The sequence below is a fragment of the Myripristis murdjan genome, chromosome 23 (genome assembly GCF_902150065.1).
Source record: "Myripristis murdjan chromosome 23, fMyrMur1.1, whole genome shotgun sequence".
NCBI lineage: Eukaryota > Metazoa > Chordata > Actinopteri > Holocentriformes > Holocentridae > Myripristis > Myripristis murdjan.
In genome coordinates this window covers 25,072,206-25,098,845 of record NC_044002.1, presented here as the reverse complement: position 1 = coordinate 25,098,845, position 26,640 = coordinate 25,072,206, and the positions used below count along the sequence as shown (strand labels likewise).

At 42.9% G+C, this 26,640-nt stretch overlaps 3 protein-coding genes across 3 annotated transcripts; all 3 read right to left on the bottom strand.

Moving 5' to 3' along the window:
- Window positions 1-1,950: 1,950 nt before the first annotated feature.
- LOC115355631 (protein mono-ADP-ribosyltransferase PARP12-like) lies at window positions 1,951-13,139 on the bottom strand. The gene is made up of 12 exons (XM_030046487.1): window positions 12,868-13,139; window positions 11,476-11,611; window positions 10,818-11,172; window positions 10,576-10,626; window positions 8,453-8,579; window positions 7,518-7,674; window positions 6,821-6,941; window positions 6,632-6,728; window positions 6,428-6,500; window positions 6,218-6,348; window positions 4,810-4,961; window positions 1,951-4,265 (listed from the first exon to the last, which is right to left on the bottom strand). The coding sequence occupies exons 1-12, from the start codon at window positions 13,131-13,133 to the stop codon at window positions 2,947-2,949; spliced, it is 2,985 nt and encodes a 994-aa protein (XP_029902347.1). The 5' UTR covers window positions 13,134-13,139; the 3' UTR covers window positions 1,951-2,946.
- Window positions 13,140-15,140: 2,001 nt separating this feature from the next.
- Window positions 15,141-16,250, bottom strand: LOC115355630 (vegetative cell wall protein gp1-like). The gene has a single exon (XM_030046486.1). It carries the CDS (start codon window positions 16,191-16,193, stop codon window positions 15,141-15,143), a length of 1,053 nt encoding a protein of 350 aa, XP_029902346.1. The 5' UTR covers window positions 16,194-16,250.
- Window positions 16,251-16,297: 47 nt separating this feature from the next.
- Window positions 16,298-26,467, bottom strand: LOC115355628 (protein mono-ADP-ribosyltransferase PARP12-like). The gene is made up of 13 exons (XM_030046485.1): window positions 26,202-26,467; window positions 24,867-24,999; window positions 22,284-22,662; window positions 22,118-22,168; window positions 21,213-21,339; window positions 20,258-20,423; window positions 19,398-19,518; window positions 19,199-19,295; window positions 18,950-19,016; window positions 18,310-18,440; window positions 17,329-17,480; window positions 16,440-17,134; window positions 16,298-16,315 (listed from the first exon to the last, which is right to left on the bottom strand). Exons 1-13 carry the CDS (start codon window positions 26,465-26,467, stop codon window positions 16,298-16,300), a joined length of 2,403 nt encoding a protein of 800 aa, XP_029902345.1.
- Window positions 26,468-26,640: the final 173 nt, after the last annotated feature.

The window sequence follows — 26,640 nt, the reverse complement described above, 5'->3', positions numbered from 1 at the left end:
TGATTTGATAAATGGTTTGTTGGTATGGAAAATGTGTGGAAATTGTTGTAAACGGGCCACACATTGAAAATCAATGGGATGGTCCTTTAAATGTCATATCAGAGCTGATTTTTAGTGGCTGGCCAACTCTGCTGCTAGTGCCTTGTGTATATTCTGTTTTTCTTTCTTGCTCATTAAAGTTTAAGGCTAATAGTCCTGATGGTGGCGCTACAGCAGCGTCTACATCCATAACACACGGCTACAGCTCTGAGGAGACTTTTGCACACCAGTATCTGTAGTTAATTATGAAATCCACCATTCCGTGTTTATTCAAACTCATTAAAGTGGTTCAGTCTAAATAGTCACAGAGATAGAAACCACGAGAGAGCCTGAAACCGGCACAAATCAAACTGCTGTGATGATTTTCATTTCATCAAAAACTGAGGCAACAACACATGGAAATGTCTATAAATGACAAATCAACACTTGAACAACAAGTAATCCTCATGGAAAACATACATTTTGGAAAACATTTTGATTTCTCCATAAACTAACTTACAAAATTCCCAAGATTGAAAAATAATAATAATGATGATGGTAATCTGACTCATCCATTTGTGGAAAGATTAAAGTTGATGGAAAACAGAGCATTTTTAAAGATGGATTTTTGGCCATTCAACTGTGGTTCAAATAAATCACAGACATTGTGCAAATTCTCAGAATTTTGTCTTGAAAAATACATTTTGACACATTTTAAATCTGCAAGAACACATCGTTATTCACTCCTACTTTCTTATTTTTACTAACAAATGATTAGTTTCTTATTTATACTTATTTACTTAGAATTTTATCATATTAGCAATTCATTCCTTGCTACTTATTTATTTACTTGCTGATTTTTACTTACTTACTTAAAATGTATTAACCTATACACTATGTACTCATTTACTTATAGGCCATCCCTATTCATTACTGCTTGCCCATTGAACTGTGTTTCCAATGCGCAGCTAGTACAGATCAGAGCCCTCTGTGGTGCAAATCGGTGCAAAGAAACTGTACAAATAAATATGGAACCAATGCATAGGTTTTATTACAAATCAAAGCATGTGTACCATTACCAATCACTGTGTAGTTAGAGTGAAAATCAGTACCTCAGTTCAGTACCGGTGCTCAAGTTTTGTACCGATCAATGTCTGGATAGAGTTCAGATCGAGGCACACAAGGATTTATTGGAAATCGGTTGGTGGGTTCACAACAAATCATTCCTTCTCAAAGACTGAGTTGTAAGGCAGCAGAGCAGGATGAGACTAACCGGATGGAGGTGAAGCATTTGTGTAGGAAATCCAAAGAGGAGGAGGAGGAGGAGGAGGAGGAGGAGGAGGAGGAGGGTGATGTCAGAGGAAGAGGCGTCGGTCATTCTGATTAATTTTCCTGCTCTGGTTCGTCTCACAAAGACGCCCAAACCGAGCCAGAGAGACCGAGGCAGAGGGAGGCAGTGTGCAAGATCAGAAAAAAGATAGAAAAAGACAAATCAAATCAAAACAAAGCCACACAATAATATAATCACTACCAGCTTAGACCAATATTTTGGTATGCAAACAGCAGGAAACAAATCAAACTGTCCAGGGAAACTGAATGCTCAGCAGTTGATTCTTCATTGATTAAATCAAATCAAGGCAAGAGCTGCAGCCGTTCCCAAGAAAAGCCTGTTTTAGAGCCAGCGATTTATTAAAAATTATTGCAAAGTCTCAAGCTACAAAGAGGCTAAAGTCTTGCTTTATGACTCTCAGAGTAACTGTCAGTGTTTCTGTCTGCAGTAAACATGAACATTAAATTTTTAATTAATTATTATTATTTTTTTTTTAATTTCAGTAGTGTTTATAAAGAATGCAACAAACTGGACAGACTGGACTAATACTTAAAGCAGCGAGCAGCTACTGAGGCTTTAAAAGCAGCACTGCATTTGGTTAATACTTATAATTAATTATCTTATAATTAAGTTAACTTAGAATTAATAATTACTTATAATTTTTTGCCGCCTTAATCACAGCTTCATTCACATTTCACAAATCAAATTCTGTTTATCTCAGATCATATTTAGTGTGTTGTTGCCCTCTGGTGGTCAGAGAGCTGAGACGGGTTTTCAACTTGTGGTCTTTGGCCCCCTGGTGGTCTGTTAAGGTACTGTAGGTGGTCCCTGACCTTGCATTCAATAACTGAGTTTGAATCCTGAGTGAGATTTTTTTAATTATGTGTTTTCCTAACACATTTCCATTTATTATTTCTTGTTTATGGAAAATCAGATTCATTCAAATATATAAAATTTGGAAAAAGGAAGGTGATTCATGCTTCCACATGCCCAAAAAAGATAATAGCTTACCGACAAGCATCTACTGGTAATGCCAATGAAAATGCATTTTTGGTAGTTTCAGTGAAAAGTTAAAATAAGTAAAAGTGATTCATCATCAGGTGGTCTCCCTGGTCATATCAGATGAAAACCCATGTGTTAGAGTATTAACAGAATGTAATGTATTCTTCATGGTATGCATTGTTGCACATAATTTCCTGAGCAGACTCACAAAAACTTGATCAAGGCAAGTTGGTGATATCTTAAGGCTGCGACTGCACATCCAGAAATTAACAGCGAATTACACATCATTTCCCAAAACTTTTTTTTTTTTTTTTGTTTCAATCAAGCAAACCGACTGAACATGCACTCTCACGCCGATAATGCTGCTAATAGTGCTGATAACAGTGTTATTTAGTCTTTCATTGACATCCACAAGCGCTTTCATTTTTTGGCGTCAAATGTATGTGACAGTTTTTTGATTTTTAACTACTACGCTACATTCAACCACATCATCCTCTAAATCATCCACATGTCAAGGCATTGTAATTCAAACTCAATCAGTTAACACCTTGCAGTTGATCCAACACCAGATAGCAGATCAAACTTCGTATTTGTGCCTAAGCAACGACACAGTTGGGCTGTTTTTTTGGATTCTGACTTGGCGAGGAAGCCATCCGTAATGTGACAGGTCTGCTACGAGTTGAAGGGTTTGGGTTTGAGGTGAAAGCAGCAGTTGCTGGTCTGACAAAGGTGGGAGACTGCACGTCAGGATTGGGAACAGATCTGGCAGAAGCAGGAACTGATCTGACAGAAGTGGGAACTGATGTCGCAGGAGTAAGAACTGATCTGATAGAAACGGGAACTGGCGTGACCGAAGCAGGAACTGATCGGACAGAAGTGGGAACTGGCGTGACAGAAGCGGGCAGGGATCTGACAGGAGCCGGAACTGGTCTAACAGAAACGGGGACTGGCGTGAATGAAGGAGGAACTGATCGGACAGAAATGGGAATTGGCGTGACCGAAGCAGGAACTGATGTTGCAGGAGCAGGAACTGATGTTACCAGAGCAGGAACTGATGTTGCAGGAGCAGGAACTGATCTGACAGAAGTGGGAACTGATGTCGCAGGAGTAGGAACTGATCTGATGGAAACGGGAACTGGCGTGACCGAAGCAGGAACTGATCGGACAGAAGTGGGAACTGGCGTGACAGAAGCGGGCAGGGATCTGACAGGAGCCGGAAATGGTCTAACAGAAACGGGGACTGGCGTGAATGAAGGAGGAACTGATCGGACAGAAATGGGAACTGGCGTGACCGAAGCAGGAACTGATGTTGCAGGAGCAGAAACTGATGTTACCAGAGCAGGAACTGATGTTGCAGGAGCAGGAACTGATGTTGCAGGAGCAGGAACTGATGTTACAAGAGCAGGAACTGATGTTGCAGGAGCAGGAACTGATGTTGCAGGAGCAGGGACTGATGTTACAGGAGCAGGAACTGATGTTACAGGAGCAGGGACTGATGTTACAGGAGCAGGAACTGATGTTACAGGAGCAGGAACTGATGTTGCAGGAGCAGGAACTGATGTTACAAGAGCAGGAACTGATGTTGCAGGAGCAGGAACTGATGTTGCAGGAGCAGGTTTCGATGCTGAACCATAATACTGGCTGAAAAAGTAGGTGGTCCTCTCCTGGTACTGCAGCAGATACTCCGGATAGATCTGGTGCTTCTCGAACACGACGAAGATGGAGGGGTTGTGGACGTCATCCACGCAGCTGTCGTAAAAGTGCACGTCGCTGCCGTCCTTGGAAGGAGGTCGGACGTAGCTGGAGGATCCTCGCGTGTAGTGGCCGACCAGCACCCGTGAGATGAACATGGATTTCACATCGGATTGGTCGGTGTAGCCATGAGAGTACCTGGCATCCCTGGCAAAGTAACTCCCTGAGAATGGAGAGAGAAAGAGATTAGTTTGCTTATTAGTTTGAGATCATCTTGTCTTGTGACCTCACCTGCCACCAAAGACCAGGAACTCTACTTTAGAGACACAGTTAGAGGTCAGTCTGCACAGAGATAAGGGTTGGGGGTTTAGCCATTCTTCAAAGTGCTTCTGTCTTCTCAAATGTGTGATGTTGACTACACTGACTGAAGGTGAATGTGTGTACGCTCGACCATAAAATCTGAGATTCAGAGGGACCCCAAGCAAGCAAGATTTGGTTTGTCACAAATCCAACAGCCAATCAGCTGTTGGCTGGCAGGATTGGGTGCATTTATTTTTTCCATGATAGATTTTCAAATATGGCGCAATATTCGCAATTGTCAAGGACAGAACTTCCTCGTTCTGGTAGTAAGGGTTGTCTTTTCATGGAAATAGATATTTTGATGATAAGAGATTGTTTTTTAGGGGCTTAGTAAATGGAGATTTTAAATGAAGGAGCACAGCATTTATTACCAACAAAGTGTTGAGCAACACATCTGTTCAGCTCACCTCTGCCAAAAGCTGTTCCATGAGTCCCGCAGATTCTCCAGTCGAAGTTGTCGTGGCAGATGGCGTGTACGTATTTCGAGTCCGTGCCATGGAAAAGCTTTTTCTCTTGCACATTTCGTCCGTCGTTGTTCTTCCTCATGTAATTCTTTTGGCTTTTAGTCAGGAAAAAAAAAGAAAGAGGCTGTGGTTAATGACCCAGTACATTTCAGTTCTGTCACAAAATTCTTAACAATCGTCTAGCCTGTAGCCGAGTTGTAGCTTGACAAGAATTGGCTCAGTTAACCTGAACAAAGCTAACAGCTAACAACCTACGCTATACTGGCTGTGGAAGTGGTCTCACTGTTTTGTGTAATGTTTGCCTTAAAATTTTTTCAGTATCTCTTGGCAGTGTTATCACCTCAGACAAACTTGGGTTTTTGATCTCTGCATCCCTCCATTCTGTGTGTTGTAAGCTAAGCTAAACAGTAAACAAAATATCAGTTTAATTTATATGGCCACTTGTAAATTTAGAAAAAAATGAAGACCTCCAACATGGCCACCAGCAGGGATGAGTCGTTACGATTTTATCGAGACTACTGTTATTGATACTGCTTATCGATTTTTGTTTGTTTGTTTGTTTGTTTGTTTTGCACAAATAAAAAACAACAAACTGAAAAAGGAAAACTTTTCTGACATCCAGTCTGACCAGTTTAAAAGGGAATACTCCAACATTTTGGGCAAAATGTCCTTTTTCTTATTTCTCCAGACTGAGCCAAGATTTTGGACACCATTTTCACCTCTGTATGTCCGGTGATTCAGTCACTACAGGAAGCATTTCATGTTAGCTTAGCATAAAGACCTGAAATCTGTAGTGATACACAGTGATACTAATGTTGGGATTTAATTTTAAATGAGTAATTTTGGGAGAAGTTTTATTATTTTGAAAATCTTGTCTCCCCTTGTGTTGTCACTGTCTTTACTTCCCCTCTTTGTTCTTTTCCCGCCTCTCGTGATTAGACTGTCTTTGTCAGATCGTCTGTGTTGTTTAGTCACCAGCTTTCCAGTGTTATTTCCTCGTGTTTTGTTCCCCGTGTTTGACTTAGAGCTCTGATTCCTGTTTACCCTTTTTGCCTAGCGATTTTGTACTTCTGCCTGTTTTTGACTAACCCTCGTGTACCGACCTTTTTTCTGTAATAAACCGTTATTCGCCAGCCTGTTTCAGCTCTGGTTTGTGGGTCCATTGTCTGTTTGCTCAGTTTGTGACATGTGTATTCTGAACACCTGCATACATCCAATTTAATACCAGGTCTCCCCATCCCGAGTTGCCAGAGGATGTATTATGTATTACATCTCCTGAAAGCCCTCAATGGCATGTGGCAAATAAGAGCAACGTGAAAGTGGCATTTTTGAGTACAGTATGAAGTCTTACCAGTCGTAGAACTCCCAGAGTTTTTTGTTCTGAATCCTCTCAATTTGCAGAATGACAAAGCCGGCCATCGTGTTACAAAACAGACCCTCGATCTCCTTATACTCCGCTGAGGATGTTTGGAGGGAGACTCGCTGAAAGAGAATTATTTCTTAGCTTTGACTTAGATATACTGTTGGGACAGTGGCTGGTGATAACATGCAGTATGCCTACCCTGAATCCTGTTTCTGGAATCTGTGTCTTGTCCCAGTGTCCCGGTACGCCTCTGAAATTTGACTGAGGCCTTCTGCAGACAAAAGGAAATTCCAGGGCTAACAATTGACCTCCGAAGTCCAATGTTTAAGTGTTAAACAATTAAACAATACACTGGATTAACGTGTACAGAATACTGTAACTGCCAGAAGTGATCAGCAGTACCTCACTTTTGTTGTTTTTGCATCGGCTGAGGAGACAAATGCAGGCCGTCTTCTCACCGCCCGCTCAGTGCCGTAATGTTTATTTGTTTGTGTCATATCTGAAAAAGGAGACGTGTTACTGTGTTGTGATTACACTGTTGAAACTAATGGAGAACTGGAGGGACTGAGGTCATTTGAATTACTCGTTTACCCTTGAAGCTCAGTGAGTACTTCTGTGACCCGGCGGTGAACTCCACCACACCCTTGTCATCCTTCAGGTATTTCTGCTCCAGCTCTGTGCTGTTCATATTGGCTGCTCTGTGTCCGTCGGCCTGCAACACAGATCAGATTAAACAGGAAAAGCTCATTTTTACGATCTGAAAGGCCAAGTGACTATGCAGCAGCCAGATAAGATGTTCAGACAGAGGTTAGTGCCAGCAGAAACTGTCTCAATCAACTTGTTCCCGTAATTTTCTTGAATCAAGTGTCATTTTCTTCTTCCTAGTGGCTGATCTGCCCTATTCTGCCTTGTTTCAATGTATTTATACTTGTTCTGTGGCAAATTCCTGAAACAAGTGAAACTGCATTGGAAACAAGTGGGATTATCTCATCCCACTGGTGGACTTTTCCTTTGTTTGAAGAAAAATTTGCCAATTGCTTACAGTATGTGATATGTTTCTGCACCAAACTCACTGAGATGAATTCTGCTACTTTTATTGAACTTAATGAATAAAGTTAGCCTGGCTCTAACGTTGTAGATAGTGCAATGTGAGTAGAAAAGTCTGGAGAACAAAACACTCCTTTGTTAAACTCGCACTCCTCGCATTGGTCCAGCAAAGTCACAAGGCAGATTCCTCCATTTTTGCCATATTCAGAGAATAAGGTGAGTCTGGCTCTGATTAACTCACAGCAGAGGCATACTGGTTCCAGTTCCCAAACTCGTCCTCCCAGTACCAGAGCCACTCGGTGGTGAGAACGAAGTCTGGATGCAGGACAGAGGAAGCGGTGGACAGACGTCGTACTGCGTTCAATCCACAGGTCATCGTGTCAAAACGTACACCGCAACTACAGGGCAACAAGAAATGCTGTGTCATACAACATGGTTGCAGGAGAACATGGAGACGTTCTCAAAGAGGGCTTCAGGCACTCCCGGGGCCCTGAGGGGGTTCAGCGGCCTCAGACCTGTTAAATTTCATAGTCACTGAGTTCACAAGAAAAATAATCAAAAGTGATCTGAACACATCATTTGATCGAGCCATGACTACAACCGTCTCTCCTGAACAACGTCCAACCCATTTCCAAGCTGCCTTTCATTCCTGAAATTATATTAAAAAATAGTGCCACCCTTATTTTGGGAGATAATAAAAATCTCTTTGATAAATTTCAGATGGGCTTTTGCAAACACCATAGCACCAAGACAGCCCAATGTTTTTATCAGCTCTATGAACCGCTACTGAACTTTAGTGTCTATAATTCATGTTTTTACTGCTTCTTATCTTGATAACAATAAAACTCTTGTGACTTGTATAAGCTCCTAAGCTGCTCCTAAGCTTTTACTGACAGTGGATAGTTTTATTGCTCCATCATGGTCAAAATGCCAATACAGAGACTTTTCCTTCCTGATAAAATAAAATCCTGAGGAAAACACTCAACACTTTTGTATATCTTGGCACAAATTGGTAAAATTTAAAGATGTTTAGCATATAACACATCCGCACAAAACATCAGGTAAAAGCAGCATCGATCCTGCAAGATCTCTATTGGCCTCAAATAATCCTAGCAGCTGAACCCTAACCAGCATATCAATATATGACACAGTAATAACAGCAAATGAAGGGCCTACCTGGATGTTTTTTTAGGGTTGCAGTACTCCTTCTCAATCTCCTCGTTGTCAGACAAAGCGGTCCACTGTTGTCCCTCTTTGACCTCCCATCTGTATGGCAGCTTGTTATGGGCTTTAAAACAGTCATCTAAAGCGAGGTGACATGACCAAAGTTTATGTAACAAAAAAAAAAAGAGCTTACCCAAAATGCAAAGGTGAAGTGTTTTTGTCTGTTGAACACACGGTAGCTAACACGTCTGTGACAGCCTTCTCCAAAACATTTGACGTCAAGTTCAAAAAAGGGCAAAAGTGATCAACAAAATGACTCCATACAGCTGGTGTAGCGTGAGCATCCTGAGTGGAAATGACTTATATTTATACTGTTGATTAGTGTAAATCGTCAGTATCGCCTTTTACAGCAAAATAGTTGACAGTAACACGCATCCGAGCTTTTTCGTGTCCACGTTCTGCTCAACAAGAATATGCAAGAGTTTTCTCATAATGCGCAACTCACAATGAACTCTTTGGCACTTCTACATATTCTACTACACATAGGGCAAAGATTCACACACGGAGCACAAACTTGTCAGACAAGAGTTTCCCTCACAGGGTGACTGGGTGCACCCTTAAGGGTTAGGGTGAGGAGCTCGGACATCCACGAGGAGCTCAGAGTAGAGCCGCTGCTCCCTTGCATTGAGAGGAACCAGTTGAAGAGGTTCATGCATCCAGTCAGGACACTGTAGAAGTAAATCTGAGCTTATAAGTGTCCACACTGTACAGGGTAGCAAATGTGGGAAAAACTCATACTGTGCCTTTTAAATCTAGACAGACCTCACAGTACTAATGTTTAGAAGACTAGACTGTATTTTTAAAATCCGCATGGACATCACATCAGTGAGCTTTAAAAGGCTGGACTACCTCCTTTTAAGGTACCCAGACAGGACAGTAGCATGCTTGGGAAGGCCGGATTTTATTACACAGACTGTGCAGTAAGGTGCCTGACAGGTCTAGACTATGCTCTTTAATAAGCTTGAGCAGGGCCGTAGAGAGGTTTAAGTAGGCCTGAATATACTTTTAAATGAATAGACATCCACCTGCACTGTCCACAAAAATGTCTATGCTGCCTTCACTTCAAAGCCTGACCTAGTGTGGGAATGTCCAATCAGCCCTCTTCTTATCTAGAAGAGTGGCCGCAAAGAATCGGCCATCATCCAAAATTTACAAACCCAAGGTAAATATGGCCCAATTAGGAGCCTTTATCTCACCGGCTAGCCGTACAAGAGCTCTTTGTGTGAACAAAATTGCTGACAATGCCTGGTTCATAGTCTTGATTTTTGGAGCCTCAAAGACTTATTTTATTGGTGTTTTTGGTATCAAGTTTAAGAAGTTTTCTGCAGTCAATCTGGCCTGATTTGGACAGAAGTTTTTCCACATCAACACCTCCTGGTCGCCCTCCGGTGGAGGTGTTCAGGGCACAACCACCTGGCAGGAGACCCCAGGACAGACCCAGGACACGCTGGGGGGGATTACATCTCCTGGCTGGCCTGGGAATGCCTTGGGATCCCCCAGGAGGAGCTGGTGGAGATGGCCTTGGAAAAGACCGTCTGGGCCAACCTCCTCAGCCCGCTGCCACCGCGACCCGGTCCAGAAAAGAGGTCGAAAATGAAGATGAAGATGATGACATTCAACAATAAAGTGTCTAAATACATGAGAGTGTGTTGGGAGTTCACAAGGTATGAGAGACGTTGCATATTCTCGTCAGTCAGAACGTGGACATGTGAGGCTTGTTAGATGTTTTTCTGTCAAAGGACATTGTGAAAGATTTGTGCTAAAGTCTTCTCAGGATGTGACTGTTTGGCTTTCCGAAGTCTGACCGTGCTGAATGGAGTAATTTTGCTGTCATTTTTTTAAATTTATCTTTTTGAACTCTAAAAAGCAATACCCAGTCACTTCAGTTGTTTTGGAGGAGGCTGCTATAGTGTTGCACGAGCTACGTCCCTGTGTGTTGGATGGCCAAAAAAAACTTCATCTGTGTTTTTGGGTGAACTGCTCCTTTTATAATACCTTTTGAAACAAACTGGTGTGATAATTATTTGGAAATACTCAAAATCAATATGGAATGAGTCTTGCTTATCTATACTCACCACCATGTTTACAGTGTCCCTTGACGAAATACAAGCATATCTCAGTTTTATCTAAAGGATACAAACAAAAGTAAACCTTTAAGTAAAAATCTGTGACATTTTGATATGAATAAACATATTTTTTGTAGCAATACATTCCGTTTTCTATCTCTGTCAGGGTAGTTGGCGTGAGCAGTGAAAAATCCACGGAGAAAGACGTCACTCTGACCTAAAAGCTTCAGAAAATGCTTTACAATCTTTACCTTTGTGAACCTCCAAGCTTTTCTTGGCTCCTCTCTGCGGTCTTTTGTTTGGTCCATCATCGCTGTTGGCATAAGCTGCGTTAGCCCGTGCTGGATGCTGCTGGTTGCCTCTGTTGCCCCTGTTGCCTCTCAGAGCCTCTTTGTTAGTATAGACATACTTGAGGGTGTTGATGAGTGGGGCGGGCACGCCTCGGGCCTGCAGGGTTTTGGACGGATGCGGCTCGTGGAAGTCGTGCGCCTTGTAGCAGGAACAGTCTCCACGCAGGTGTTTCTCACAGATGTGGAGCTTGGTGCAGCCGTCGCCGTCCCGACACTCGCCGAACAGCCCGTCGCCTTTGTTGTACTCGCTGCATATCTTGTAGAAGAAAAATAACAATGGGAAAAGGTAGTTACAATTAATATAATCTTGCATAAAGCCAGAACTCTGTCTCACTCTGAAAACAGTGATGCTGGATATCATCACCAAAAACAATCAAATTTCAAGAGGGTGGAGCCTGGCACTGCTGTTCACTGCTGCAGTTAACAAGCTGCTAAAACAAATTTGCTTACATTTAGCTCACATAATTTGCTTGGATTTATCTACTTTACCCAATCAATCGTCTTGATTTAAATCATCCCCATGCTTCCTGATCCCTCTCTTTAAGAGTCTCATGCTTACGGGCGGCAGCAGGAAGTTGTCGTTCTGCAGCAGCAGCGTGCACAGCTCCGTCCTGTCCAGATCCTCCAGTCCGTGCTCCTCAAGCAGCTTCACATTATGATCAGACTTCAGCTCATGAGAGAAGTAGCACTGCCTCCTAAAAATGAGAGGTGAGGGAGATGGGGTTTGTGCATTTTCACCAGAGGGTGGTGCTACAGTAAAGTTCATGAGGTCACTGAAGCTGACGGGGTTCATCGTCTGAAGAGCATGAGTGTGCACTCTAAATTTCACAAGTTTCAAATTTTGCGCAAATCCAATTCATTTTCAGGTATCACACTGACATTTAGTTTAGTGAAATCTCATGAGCTAATCTTGACATTAAGGTAATAACAAGATAATAAGGTCACCAAAACTGAAAGGGCTCATTCTCTGGGAAGCATATATGTGCTTTCTAAATTTTATGGTGGCCTGTCTATAAGATATCAAATTGGATATTTAGGTCTTAGGGTGGCGCTAACGGAAAGGTGCTGATGACATTGAATTTGAAAGTGTTCATCCTCTGGGAAGCATGAGTGCACTTAGCGAATTACTTTGAAATCCATCCATTACATTTAGAGATATGTTGTGTCCAAGTCACATGTTTGTCCTGAAGGTGGCGCTGGAGGAAAGGTCACAGGGCCAACACAATCAAGAGGACTCTTCCTCTGGGGAACATGAGGGGACTCATCCAATAAGGCAATTCACTTATTACACTTTGTGATGTCTTGTGGACAAAGTGGACATTTCAGCCTGAAGGTGGCACTAGACTTACCATTACAACTAACATTAGTATGAGTACAGTTTGTTGAATTGACTTGTTCAAGTACAAGACATATGTCTGTCATTTTGTTGATTATTACTATGTTACTGTCATCTTCTGAATAAAACAGAATAAAATAAAATGGAATAGAATGTCTTTACTGTCATTGTACAAGCAGTACAATGATATTAAAAGTGCTTCTGTGACAGTGTTGAAACAAACCATCCGTTTTACAAGTTTGACTTTCAAATAAAATAACTGCAACCGTAATTTTTATGACTGCAGCTCTGTCGATAGCCAACCTGGATATCTGGAATTTCAGACTTTTCCACCAGCACTACCTTTAAAATAAGAAAACTTTAAATGACACCTTTAAATTTTATTGCGCACGTGACTGAAATCAATGTCAATGGATGAGAGGACCACCATAAATAAAATGTAAAAATGAAATGCAGGCCACTCTCTTTAACAATCACAATGAAGGCCTTCCTATCGGGGAGGGCCAGTGTCAGGCTTATTACCTTTACTCAGGTTACATTGGGCCTCACAGAGTCAGATAATAAAAGTCCAGTAATATTAATGCTGTTAGTAGTTAGAGCAGGTAAGGGGCTCACCTGCCCTGGCTGAACGGGCAGGATCCCAGCAGGAACTTCCTGCACAGATGCAGGTTGTTGCAGCCCTGACACACTTTGGCTTTGCAGAGTCGCAGCTCCGTCTTGGCCACCACCTTGTGCTCCCCGCCGGACCGGCAGCACACAAACTTCTCCCGGTTGGAGATGATCCGCCTCACGTCGTCGAAGCAGCCGTTCGCCTCCAGCTCGGCCACGGGGATCGATCCCTGATTGGCGCAGATCAGCTTAATGACTGCGGACTCCGACATGTTGACGCTCTTCCTCCACTTCCTCCTCACTTCTCTTGGGATACAGCTGACTAACTGGAGGCAGGCGCTGTGGCATTACTCATGATGAATGGAAATCGAAACTTAAGACTACACATGTAACGTGGCCAGAGCTATAACGCCGCTGTCCACCTGGGGGCAGAAGTGAGCCATTCACCTCCAGGTATCCGGACAGTGACTGTTCTTGCTCTGATGATGCACAGAGGCAGAGTGCAACATATAGGCTACTCTCACTGAAAAGATTCAAATTGCATTCTTCACTCACACTTAAAGATTTGTAGTGAAATCAGTAAAATCAGTGGATAAAATCACTCTCTCCCTCACACACACATACACACACACACACACACACACACACACACACACTCACACAAATGAAGAAGGGGTTTCTCTAGGGCAGGAGGTGAGGCAGGGCATAATTTTTTTTAACATATACTTAAAAAAAAAAAAAAAAAAAGGACAAAGAGAAAAATACAGATATTTATTTCCATTCCATAATCAAATGTCTTTAAGCAGTGGCTGTTATAGCAACTGTCATCACACATTTTCTCCACAAAGCCAATAAGCAAAAGGCTCGGGGCTTCAAAAACATGTCTGACAAGTTAATGCTGTTATTGTGGGAAAATAGCACCATCTCCTGGGCACAAAACGGTACGACAGCATATAAGGGCCATTGCAATGAGGAAAAAAAATTTACGGAGCCGGGGAGAGGGGTCTCTGAGAGAAGGCTTGGATACTCTCTGAGATTAAAGTGGTTATGAAGAGAGATTATGAAGACACAAATTTATGACAAAAAAACTGTGAAAACAAGTTTCTCTCCTCCTGTGGGATTTAGTCAGAAGGAAATCCGGGTGGTTTGAGTCCAGAATCACAATCTTCTCCTCAGCATCTGGACGTTGTAGAGACATTGCCGTGACTTGGGCCGATTCAGTAGAAAACAATATCGTGATTCTGGGCTAACCTCAGCAGAATTTTCTTGTTCTTCAATCCCATTGCAAAGTAGAATTTGATGAGGTAACAGCTGCAGGCCTGAGACACGGCGAGCAGCAGCATCTAAGTTTTTTTTCTCATAAATTTACATCTTTAATCATGGAAAGTCTAAGAAAGCTGATTTAGGAAACTACCAGACCTACCAGCGTCACCTGTGTTTTGTGCACACTAATGCCTGCACCATGGAGAACCTCTTGCGGTTACTGAGAGTAACAGCAGCCCCTCACTGTAGTTCACTGTGTGGCTTGCTTGTTTTTTAACCCAATTGTGGGCATGCCTGCTCCAATCGTGGAGAAAAAAAAATCAAGGATGTACACTGTTTTTGGGTGAGTTTACCATTGCTGACGGGCAGGCAAAACACGGGAAATACAAAAAATATTCAGAGCAGGAGTTAGATTATGTAGCCTCACATCTCAGCGCTGTAAAAAAAACCTTTGGCCAAATGTGTATGAGGGCTTGACTGTCACTGGAAACCAGATTAATCTTTTCATCCCTAGGGGCAGAGGTTGTTGAGCCATGAATACAGTAAAAATGACTATCATAATTTTGTTGATGTTAAGCAGAGAATTATTGTTAGTCATTAAATAGGGCTGGCACAATAACATTTACAGTTAAGTTCAAGTTTATTGGATGTGTACAGTCCCAAAGGGCTTTAAAGGGCCACAGGTTTCCAACAAACAAAACAGGTGTTGCACTCAAGGACCAAGGAGGTTGGGGCTTATTCTGAAATTATACAATAAAAATACAAGTCGGCCTTGTGGCGACTGTAGCTGGCCTTGTATCAAGGGCAACTACACCTTTTCTACTCAACAGTGACTAAAAGTTCATTTTACAGTATTATCTAAGTCTTTGTGTAAAACATGAATGTAGATTCTCCTGATAGAGAAATTTCTGACTCGACTCTTTTGGATGCCAAAGTGTCTGAAGAATGCCATTTTTAGCATTGGTTCAAGATAATGTTATCAGTTGTGGGGAGAAGCTGAGAAGTGATGTTTGAAATCAGCAGTTCTCAAAAATGGCTACAGCTTTTTTGACATAACTGCTAGCTGTTGCAACAGGAGGAGGACCTGGTGCATCAGGAGGAGGAACTGGTGCAACAGGAACAGGAACTGGTACATCAGGAGCAGGAACTGGTGCGACAGGAGCAGGAACTGGTGCGACAGGAGCAGGAACTGGTGTGACAGGAGCAGGAACTGGTGTGATAAGAGAGGGAACTGGTTTGAAAGGAGTGGGAAGTTTGCTTGAGAAGATAGCCTCCATAGTGGAGAGAGCTGCTTTGAAAGAAGTGCTAGCTAATGTGACAGGAGCAGAAACTGGTGTGACAGAGGGGATAACTGGTTTGACAGGAGTGGGACCTGCTTCCACAGAAGAGGTATCTGGTTTGATGGGACCAGGAACTGGTGCGACAGGAGCGGGAAATGGTGTGACAGGAGCAGAAACTGGTACTACAGGGGCAGGAACTGGCGTGACAGATGGGATAACTGGTGCAACTGAAGGGTGAACTGGTGCGACAGGAGCAGAAACTGGTGTTACAGAGGCAGGAATTGGTGTGACAGATGGGATAATTGGTGTAACAGCAGCAGGAACTGGTGCAACTGGAGCGGAAACTGGTGTGACAGAAGCAATAACTGGTTTGACAGGTGTGGAAGCTGGTTCCACAGGAGGGGTAACAGGTTTGGTAGGAACAGTGACTGGTTTGACAAGAGTGGGAACTGGTTTGACTGGAAATGGAACTGGTTTGACAGGAGCGAGAACTGGTTTGACTGCAGAGGGAACTAGTTTGACAGGAGCGGGAGTTGGCTTGACAACAGCGGGAACTGGTGTGACAAGAGTGGTGACTGGTGTGACAGGAGCAGGAACTGGTGTTACAGGGACAGGAACTGGTTTGGCAGAGGAGATGACTGGTGTAACAGGAAGGATAACTGGTGCAACAGGAGCAGGAACAGGTGCGACAGGAGCGGGAACTGGTGGAACAGGAGCAGGAACTGGTGTGACAAGAGAGGGAATTGGTTTGAAAGGAGAGGGAGGATGGTTTGAAGAGATGGCTTCCATAGTGGCTATAACTGCTTTGACAGAAGTGCCAGCTAATGTGACAGGAGTGGGAACTGGTTTGTGTGGAGCAGGAACTGATGTGACAGGAGCAGGAACCGGTTTGGCTAGAACAGGATCTGGCGCTACAGGAGAAGAAACTGGTGTGATAAGAGAGGGAACTGGTTTGAAAGGAGAGGGAGGATGATTTGAAAAAATGGCCTCCATAGTGGCTACAACTGCTTTGACAGAAGTGCCAGCTAATGTGACAGGAGTGGGAACTGGTGTGACAGGAGCAGACACTGGTGCACCAGGAGCAGGCACTGGTTTGGCAGGAGGATTTACTGGTGTGACTGGAGCAGGAACTGGTGTGACAGGGGCAGGCGCTGGTTTGGCAGGAGGAGGAACTGGTGTCACTGGAACAGGAACTGGTGCAACAGGAGCAGGAACTGGTTTGGCATGAGCAGGAGCTGGTGTGACAGGATTGGGAGCTGGTGTGACCGGAGCAGGAACTGGTTGTGCAGGAGGATTTACTGGTGTGACAGGAGTGGGAGCTGGTGCAACAGGAAGATGACCTGGTTTGGCAGGAGCAGGAACTGGTGTGACTGGAGCAGGAAATGGTGTGACTGGAGCAGGAACTGGTGTGACAGGGGCAGCAACTGGTTGCAGCATTTGTGCCAGTGCTGCTCTGTAGTACATATAGGACATCTTCTCCTTATACTGCAGGAGATACTCTGGGTAGATCTGGTGCTTCTCAAACACAACAAAGATGGAAGGGTCACGGACATTGTCCACACAGCTGTTATAGAAGCAAGTGGTGCTGCCATCCTTGGTTGGAGGTCTGACGTAGCTGGAGGATCCATGGGTGAAGTCGCCCACCAGCACCCGCGAGACAAACATGGATTTAACATCAGACTGACCAGTGAAGTGGTGTGAGTACCAGGCATCCCGGGCAAAGTAACTCCCTGAGAATGGGGACAAAGAGATTATTGTGTTGCACTTTATCGGTGGTGACATCACCTGCTACAAAAGACCAGGCATATTTTTACCATTAGATGTGATTCCATTATTACATCAGAGAAATATATCCATTTCTTACTTTGATGAAACAACACAAGTGTACCAACACAGTAGTGAGCAACACATCTGTTCAGCTAACCTTTCCCAAAGACGGTTCCATGAGTCCCGCAGATTCTCCAGTCGAAGTTGTCATGGCAGATGGCGTGTACATGTTTTGAGTCCGTGCCATGAAAAAGCTTTTTTTCTGTCACATGCCGGCCACGATTGTTCTTCTTCATGTAATTCTTTTGACTTTTATCCAGGAAAAATGAAATTGGAAGACCAAAAAGGTTGGGGTCAATACACTATTTACCACAATTTGGACATCACAGCTTGGTACAAGTTAGGTACAACAGGAGAGAGATAAACAAAAAACCTAAATGCATAATGCTGGGTTTCTTTTCATTTATTCTGATCAGATGGTAGCGCAAGTTACAGTTTGTTCCACCTGCTGTCATTTAGCTCCCACTGAGGTAGTTGGTCCAGCCTGCAGTGTATCAAGCAGTAAACAGTGAACATGTACTATCACACAGGTCAAATGTTTATGTCAGTCTAATAAAAAACAAAAGAGAACAGGTCAAAATCAGCCACAAAACTTAAAATTATCTCTTATGTTATAAAAGTACAAGATAAATGGAATAAAACTTACAGATTAAGGTCTCTGGGTGGAACTCGTGTTTGTGAAATTTTGTCTGCATCACATTCATCAATCTCTGCACATAGGCCACTACAAATTCTTTGTACAACTACATTCACTGAACCGAATCATCTATACCAAGACAATTTGAAACAAATACAATAACCTTTCATCTATAATTAGCACTGGAGAAACTTTTAAGATGCATCGCTAATTTCTTAACAATGGTTTGGTTGCCATCATGAGGGTTGACTGCAACTGGCTGTTCACAAATGTAGCTTACTGTGATAGAGTCCTACCTTCTGCCCTTGTCTCTACAAAACAAGAGGAGTGCTTAACAAGTTTCCCCAGAAGTGAGGACCTCCAGCATGGCTGCCCATCATCACATGAAAGCCCTCTGCGAGATGTGAAAGTGACATTTTAGCATTCAGGGTGACGACTTACCACTCGTAGAATTCCCAGAGTGCTTTGTTCTGAATCCTCTCAATCTGCAGAATGTCAAAGCCGGCCATCGTGTTACAGAACAGACCTTCAATCTCCTTAAACTCAGCCGAGGATCTCTGGAGGTGGACTTGCTGAAAGAGAGACACAACACTGAGAGACGGCTGGGTCTGGACCTGACAGTGAGTGGAGGGGCATTACCCACCCAAACCCACTGATTAGTTGTGTTCTGCATGTTTTTTAACCAGCAATCACATTAAATCAGTTTACCTATCATGTCTGCAGTGTCTCAACCATGATCCCGACACAACAATGACACTTTACAAAAACACAGATGAAAACAAACTCTCGCTTGCATGTTGTAATACACTGTTGCACTGTTGCGAGTAAAATCAAGTTGAGTAGGGCTTTAAATTGAGGAAAAAACTGATCTCATATTTAAAAGGTTTTCCTTTGTCTGACCAAAACCAACAACCAAAATGTTTCCACTACGCTGAACTCTTCTTTGTTCTTGTTTTTCTCGTGGCCATGGCCAAGCCCTGGGGCTCTATTTTAATGACACTGAGACAATGGACAACATTGTCAGTTGGCAGTGAACAATTCCTTTTCTTTTTTTACACTATGTTGAGTATGATGCAGTTACCCTGTATCCTGTCTCTGGAATCTGCGTCTTGTCCCAGTATGATGGTACTCCTCTCAAATTTGGCATTCTGCAGAGAAAACATCAGTTTCAGGGATGGGGACTCACATCTAGCTACATTCAATCTAGAAAACTCAAAGGTTAGACTTTATTACTTTTATTAAAACAAAATAAAATTACTAGTCTATTCAAAAATACACAGGATATGAATGTACACAAATTATCTGATCTGTCAGAGGTGATCTGTGGTACCTCGCTTTGGCTTTTTCTGCATCGGCCGAGGAGACAAACACAGGTCGTCTTCTCACCAGCCGCTTTGTGCCGTAATGCTTATTGGTTTGTATCATGTCTGGAAAAGGGAAGATGTTATTGTGATTATATGGCTGAGAGATACACGGGAAACAAATGGGCAACTGGAACTACTGAGACCATCTGAATTACTCTTGTTTACCCTGGAAGCTGAGCGAGTATTTCTGGAAACCGGCGGTGAACTCCACCACGGCCTTGTCATCCTTCAGGTACCTCTGCTCCAGCTCTGCACTGCTGATACTGGCTACTTTGTGGTCCTCATTCTGTAACACAGGCCAGATAAAGCAGGTAAAGCTCATTTTGACCTCTGGAGGACATCTGAAAAGGCAAGGGAAGAAAAACTTCAAAGACTTAATTGACCTCTTAAACTTCAACCTCAGTTGACACGAGGCTGTTCAGAGGATGTCTGGTTTTCCAGGTAGACTGACAATAAGGGCACATTTCTGACACATTTCAACAACAGAATGCTCAATATCAAATCACTGAAAAATACAATTCTTACAGAAAATCTCCAAATGTCAAAAGCTTTTGATACCAAATCAAAGACTGAATTTTTCTATGGTGTTCCTCAAGGTCTTGGTGTCCTAAGGCAGTATTCTGGAGGGACGTTTGGCGATTTTTATTCATTTGAATTGGTCAAAAATGGTTATATTTTGCAACAAATCTTTGTAACAAATGTGATCAACAGAAAATTGCGGCAACAGCTTATGACACACAATTAAACTTGGGAATGGCTGTTATATACTTCCATCATTATGGTCTAACCCTTTTACACTCTAATTAAATTAATAAGTAGGCGCCGAACCTAAACACAATGTTTATGACAGATTTATGGCTGGAACAACTTGACACACAGAGCTGAGCTGCATCTCAAATTAATCTTCAGCTTTCCAGCTTTCAGATGATGTTCACCACTTCTATTTGGCTTCCACTACTGACCTTTTATTTCTCCCAGAAGATGATAGTCAGTGAATAAAGTGAGTCTGGCTCTGGATAACTCACAGCAGAGGCATACTGGTTCCAGTTTCCAAACTCGTCCTCCCAGTACCAGAGCCACTTGGTGGTGAGAACGAAGTCCGGGTGCAGAACAGAGGAAGCAGTGGATAGACGTCGTGCTGCCCTCAATCCACGGGTCATCGTGTCAAAACATACAGGCTCAACGCCACGACTGCAGAGCCAAAAAAAAAAAAAAAAAGGCAACAGGCATCAATCAAATTTTATGAGTGGGATGACATAATCCCACTCATTTTTTCTGGGAATGAATATAAATATGTTGAAACGAGACAGAATAGCCTACTAATATCAAGAAAAAAGTAGTTTGTTAAACTTGCAATGAAAGCTGCCTGAGCACGTCTGGACTTACTGGTGAGTTTTAATGTCCCATGATGGTCTAAATGCCCTTTCAGTGGCTTTGCAAGAGAAATGTATGTGTTGATCTGCAGATGTGTGTTTGGATCTAGAAAAATCTGCAAACCTGTGCTTGAAGTTGAAATGCATAATCACAGTTGGAAATGTGTACAGGTTTTGTAATGACGTGTAAAAATCTGGACTTTAGACTTTAGATCTGGACCCCCATTCCTGCCAACACTCCCGTTTTTTCCCAGGTTTCTCCCGTATTTCATGGCCATTTCCCAGCGCCCTGACATTTCTTTGTTTGTCCAAAGAAAATGTAACTATTACTATGATTTGCACGGCCCTCAAACTTTATTATGAGTAACTGTCATACATCAATCCATTCATTTTGTCGGATGCTACCCAAGTTGTGAGATCCTCTATGAAACACAATCCACACACTACATACGGTTTCAACTCAGCTGTCACTGCAACGTGGCAACCTGGCAACCCAAAGCCCGACTCAAGGGATGTGTGTGTAGCTTTTCCATCTAACTGCCGAACAAAACCTGTGGGATTGATCTATTGAATTAAATGGAATTTCCTCATTTACTTCCTCACGTACCTGTATGTTTTCTTAGGGTTGCAGTAGTCCCTCTCAATCTCCTCGCTGTCGGTCAAAGCGGTCCACTGCTGTCCCTGTCTGACCTCCCATCTGTACGGCAGCTTGTTGTGGGCTCTAGGACACTTTTCTACAGCGAGTACAAGACCAAACACATCAAAATGTAAAAAAACAAACAAAACAAAAAAAACCCCATCAAACTAACAGTTCAGCAAAAAGCTACGGTCTTCAAATCAACATAATGTTTTCCGAAATTCAATGCATATTATTCACTGAAGTCATTATTAGCTCCTTATGGCGGCTTATCTTAGGTAAAGGAACACTCATTCAACGTTTTGGGCAACATCCCCCATTTCCCAGCTTCCCCAGACTGAGACCAGATGTTGGACACCATTTTCTCCTCTGTACGCCCAGTGGTTTAGTTCCTATGGGTAGCATTTCCTGTTAGCTTAGCATAAAGACTTAAAGTCTATCGGAGTCGTTAGCCTGGCTCTGTCAAAGTAAACAAATAAACCTTACAGCAGCTCTGGATCATGTGGATTGGTAATGCATCCAAGTCTTTCTGCTAAGCTAACAGGAAATGCTGTCCATAGGAAACAAACCAGTGGACGTCCAGAGGTGAAAATGGTGTCCAACATCTGGTCTCAGGCTGGGGAAATGGTATTTTGCCTAAAATGTTCCTTTAAATTGGGATTTGGAGTAGCTGCTACAGTTACCTCCCTGTGTTTTGTACCATGGATAATTATCACTTTTTAGTTGATTTTTAGTTGAAATGTTCATAATTCCAAAGTCAAACTGATTTGTTGATTATTTTGAAATACTGAAAATCAGCATCAGTATAGTAGTTTTTTTTTTTTTTTAAATAAATGTATCATATAAATATTATCTTGAACAACCTGAGTACTCACCACCATGTTTACAGTCTCCATTCAAAAAGTGAAAGCATATCTCAGTTTTATCTAAAGGGACACAAATAAAAGCACAGCTGTAAGTGCAAAAATTTTGACGTTTTGCTGTGATGTGTGTTTTCGCTTTCCATCAGTAAAAGCTTTAAAACCGCTATGCAAGCTTTACCTTTGACAGCCTCCGACCTTTTATTGGCTCCTCTTGTTTGTCTTCTGTTCAGCCCATCATCCCTGCCAGCATCATCTGGGTAGTTCGCGGCAGCCCGGGTGTCACCAGTGGAAAAGGTTTGTAGATGTTGCTGAAGGTCGTCGTCATGGCTCCTCAGCACCCTTTTGTTGATGTAAACCGTCTTCAGAAAGCCAAAGAGCCAGCTGGGAACACCTCGAGCCTGCAGGGTTTTTAGTGGCTGCGGGTCATGGAAGTCATGGGCCCTGTGGCACTGACAGTATCCCTGCAGGTGTTTCTCACAGATGTGGAGTTTGGTGCAGCTGTCGCCGTCCTGACACCAGCCAAACGGCCCGCCACCGTTGTTGTAATGAAAGCAAATCTTTGAGAAGAGAGACAGGAACAGGAAAAACAAAACAAAATAAATAAATGAATAAATGCTAGACCAGAAGAGGGCAGCCACGCGCCATAGTGAGCCAAGAGTGCAGGTTTTCACTCCAACCAAAAGCTACACCAGGTGATTTGGAGGAGTTTTTGGTTTTACTCCTGTCCTTGGCAATACAATGGGACTTCCCATGAGCAATTATATAAATCAGCAACTGTAGTTTTAGACAGTAGTTTTGGCCAACCTGCCAGATTCCAGGATGTGCAGATTAACTTCTTCTAGGGGTTGAGTAATCGTTGGTCCGGCCAATTATTGGAGCCAATACAATATAATCATTTTACCAATAATTATGATAACTCACTAGTCCCGAGTTGTACGCTGCAGTATGAGCTTTTATAATGGCCTGGATAGATCTGTCAACCCATGTTTTCTGGTTGGCAAAAAACACTTTACCCTCACAAATGGAACATCTTCTGACATATTTGCTATGAAGCTAATTACTTCTTCTGAAAACTTGCTGACATTGTCTGCACTGGACTGGACCACATCCCAGTCTGCGGGCTCTATTTTAATGATCTAAGTGCACAGTCAAGACATGTCCAAGTCTGCTTTCGCTATTTTAACATTGGAAAAAAAAGGGTTGTTGTGCAGACAGAGTGGTCAGCAGCACTGGGGCACCGCAGGGGACCGTCCTCTCTCCCTTCCTCTTCACCCTGTACACCAGGACTATGCTCAGGATGTTGTATGAGTCTGTGGTAGCCAGTGCTATCCTCTATGCTGTGGTGTGCTGGGGCAGCAAGCTGAGGGTAGCGGACGCTAACAGACTCAACAGACTGATCCGCAAGGCCAGCGACGTTGTGGGAGTGAAGATGGACTCTCTGACGGTGGTGTTAGAGAGGAGAATGCTTCACAAGGTGAAAGCCATCCTGGACAATGTGTCCAACCCACTCCATGACGTGTTGGTCAGACACAGGAGTTCTTTCAGCACCAGACTGATCGCTTGCATGCACCACAGAACGACACAGGAAATCATTCCTGCCTGTGGCCATCAAACTGTACAACTCCTCACTCTGAGTGTCAGACACTCTGAGTCAGTGGGCTGGCCCCATAAACGAACTCTTGTGCAAATTCCCTCTGTGCAATAATCCATATTCAATACCATACTTATGTGCAATAACCTGTGCAATAATCCATATTCAATACCATACTTATGTGCAATAACCTGTGCAATAATCCATATTCAATACCATATTTAGGTGCAATAACCTATAGTGCAATAACTCCTGTCCATGTTTGCACTTGTACATATATTTTTTCTTTCTTTTTATTCTATATATATTTATATTTATATTCCTTTCTTTATTTTTCTTGACTAATTGCTCTTTTTACTTTACACTTTGAGTGGGAGTTGTTTTTGTAACAAAAAGTAATTTCCCCGTGGGGATCAATAAAGTATTCTGATTCTGATTCTGATTCTGATTCCCTTTAAAAGCCAGGTACACACAAGCCGGGTGTAAGACAGGGCCGTATGTCACTCAGCACATCCAGAAACATGACCTCTGATTGGGTCGACCAACAGTTGACCTCTTGCATCAACACCTCCTCCCATCCCGTTTTTTTTTTTTTGTTTGTTTTGTTTTGTTTTGTTTAAATTCCAGCATCAGGAAAATAGCGACATGGGCTGATTTGCCAAAATGTGGGACAGATCTAGATTTGTTCCGTCCTTTAATGGTGAGCAGCAAACACCCAGTGTTTTGTCCGTCTTGGTGGGGCTGATCAAGCTCAGCATAACTTTCTTGAGGTTTGTAGTGATTACTGATTTGCATTCTGAAGGGAAATAAAATGGGTGACATAAGATCGTCAGCTGTTCCACACGATGTGAACAGGAGGAAGAGAGGGTTCAATCTGTTTTTTTTTTTCCTTTTTCTTTTTGGAGTGATGTACTGAGGGCCACATCCAACATTTTACATTTTTACTGTATCACAGTAAATCAGTGGTTAAATAAAGTAAAATAAAAAAAATAATAATCAAGTGAGTTACTTGTGAATATTTGATGTTCATATTTTGGTGACTTCTGGCAAAGGGCTGCCGTTCCTGCCCATCTCCAGACCTCAACTCAACTTCGCGAACTACATGAGCTTTCTTCAGCGGTTCCATGACGCTGCCAGCTCTTTGCAGCCGACGTCTGGCCTCATACTCACAGGCGGCAGCAAGAAGTTGTCGTTCTGCAGCAGCAGCATGCACAGCTCCGTCCTGTCCAGATCCTGCAGCCCGTGCTGTCCAAGCATCTTCATGTTATGATCAGACGTCAGATGATGGGAGAACTGGCATCCGCTATATAAAATATATCAAAGCACAGGCTGAAAATAGTGTCCTCTGTGACACTTTCCCAGTGCATGTAGTGTGGTTAAAGATGAGCTACAGAGTGGGAAAAGTGGCTCTCACTCCGCCAACAGAAACACTTCAGACATGGTTTTCAAAGCAGGCAGCTTGCAACATCGCCTGTCGCTCAGATGAGTGAGCAGCAGCCTCTGTTTCAAGCCGCTCAAAGTCTCAGTCACATTTACTCTCAGGACATTTGAAATGAGTTACTTGGCGTCTGGCCTCGCTGCACTTCCTCTGTGATTGGCTGGGAGAGACACACCTGCTGCCCAAAGTCTGATGCCCAGAAGGGTCACGAGCTCAGCAGGAAAATGCAGGCAGAGGGCAGGGTCTCACACACACACACACACACACACACACACACACACACACACACACACACATTCTGCTAGTGGCTCACAAGTATCATTATTGTTGTTGTTGTTGTTGTTTTTTTTAAAAAAAAAAGTTTACAAAGTCCTTTGACAGACAGAGCAAAAGCAGAAAAACTGAGAGGCAATTTTTTTGTTGTTTATATTATTTGCTGGTGGAGCATCTGTGCACTGCAGCACCAGAAATCCGAAATGGATCCACTGCTGGTTTTGCACGGATATTTTTGCCAATTTGGAAAAAGTTAAAGTGAAGTGACATAGAGTTGGTGCAGCTTCAGTGCAGCAGATACAGAACATGTATAATGTTATTAAACAATATGGGGGAAAAAAATCTTACTTTTGAAATTCCTTAACAAAAAAAATTGAGGAAACTCAGATCTTAAGGAGTTAAAATGTTGTGTTCTGTATATTTTTATGTTAAAAAAAAAAAAAAAAAAAAAAAAAAAAAAACACAAGCTGTGCTACAAAATCCGGATGTATCAAGTACAATACAAAAAAATCTCATATATGGTAAATGTTATTTAATTACTTTAAAAATGTCAGAAGGTTCAATAAACACCCTGATTTCAAAGAATTTTCTGGATTTTTTTTTTTCATGGTTCAGGCTTTGCAGGGTTAAACTAGATCACAATTGGCTTCTCATACTCCTACAAGCAACGGAAGTAACGCTGTGGGGTTGAAAATGAAAGTTTAATTACATGTTGTATCAGACCTCACAGAGTCAGATAATAAAAGTCCAGTAATAATGAAGCTGTTATTAGTTAGAGCAGGTAAGGGGCTCACCTGCTCTGGCTGAACGGGCAGGATCCCAGCAGGAACTTTCTGCACAGATGCAGGTTGTTGCAGCCCTGACACACTTTGGCTTTGCAGAGTCGCAGCTCCGTCTTGGCCACCACCTTCTGCTCCCCGCCGGACCGGCAGCACACAAACTTCTCCCGGTTGGAGATGATCCGCCTCACGTCGTCGAAGCAGCCGTTCGCCTCCAGCTCGGCCACGCGGATCGATCCCTGATTGGCGCAGATCAGCTTCAGGACTGCGGACTCCGACATGGCGCAGCTCTCGGTGTGTGCGCTTCCTGCCACTTCGAGTAAAACTCCGCTCAGGAAACTGACTCTGCTGTCAGTCTTGATGAATGGAAACCGAAACAAAATTTGTTCATTTTTTTTTTTTTTAAATAGGCGAAATGTTTTCTTTTAAAATTGTGTGATGGTATTTTAGGGCC

What these genes read in the sequence shown, in the direction of transcription:
- LOC115355631 (XM_030046487.1), bottom strand. Translation starts at nt 13,133, where the DNA reads ATGTCGGAGTCCGCAGTCATTAAGCTGATCTGCGCCAATCAGGGATCG. An exon ending in TGCCCGTTCAGCCAGGGCAG is followed by an intron (nt 11,612 to 12,867) that starts GTGAGCCCCTTA and finishes TCTCATTTTTAG; the next exon opens with GAGGCAGTGCTACTTCTCTC. An exon ending in GCAAAAACAACAAAAGTGAG is followed by an intron (nt 6,501 to 6,631) that starts GTACTGCTGATC and finishes TTTTGTCTGCAG; the next exon opens with AAGGCCTCAGTCAAATTTCA.
- LOC115355630 (XM_030046486.1), bottom strand. Translation starts at nt 16,193, where the DNA reads ATGGAAGCCATCTCTTCAAACCATCCTCCCTCTCCTTTCAAACCAATT.
- LOC115355628 (XM_030046485.1), bottom strand. Translation starts at nt 26,467, where the DNA reads ATGTCGGAGTCCGCAGTCCTGAAGCTGATCTGCGCCAATCAGGGATCG. An exon ending in ATACTCGCTCAGCTTCCAGG is followed by an intron (nt 19,296 to 19,397) that starts GTAAACAAGAGT and finishes TCCCTTTTCCAG; the next exon opens with ACATGATACAAACCAATAAG. An exon ending in TGGAACCGTCTTTGGGAAAG is followed by an intron (nt 17,135 to 17,328) that starts GTTAGCTGAACA and finishes CCCCATTCTCAG; the next exon opens with GGAGTTACTTTGCCCGGGAT.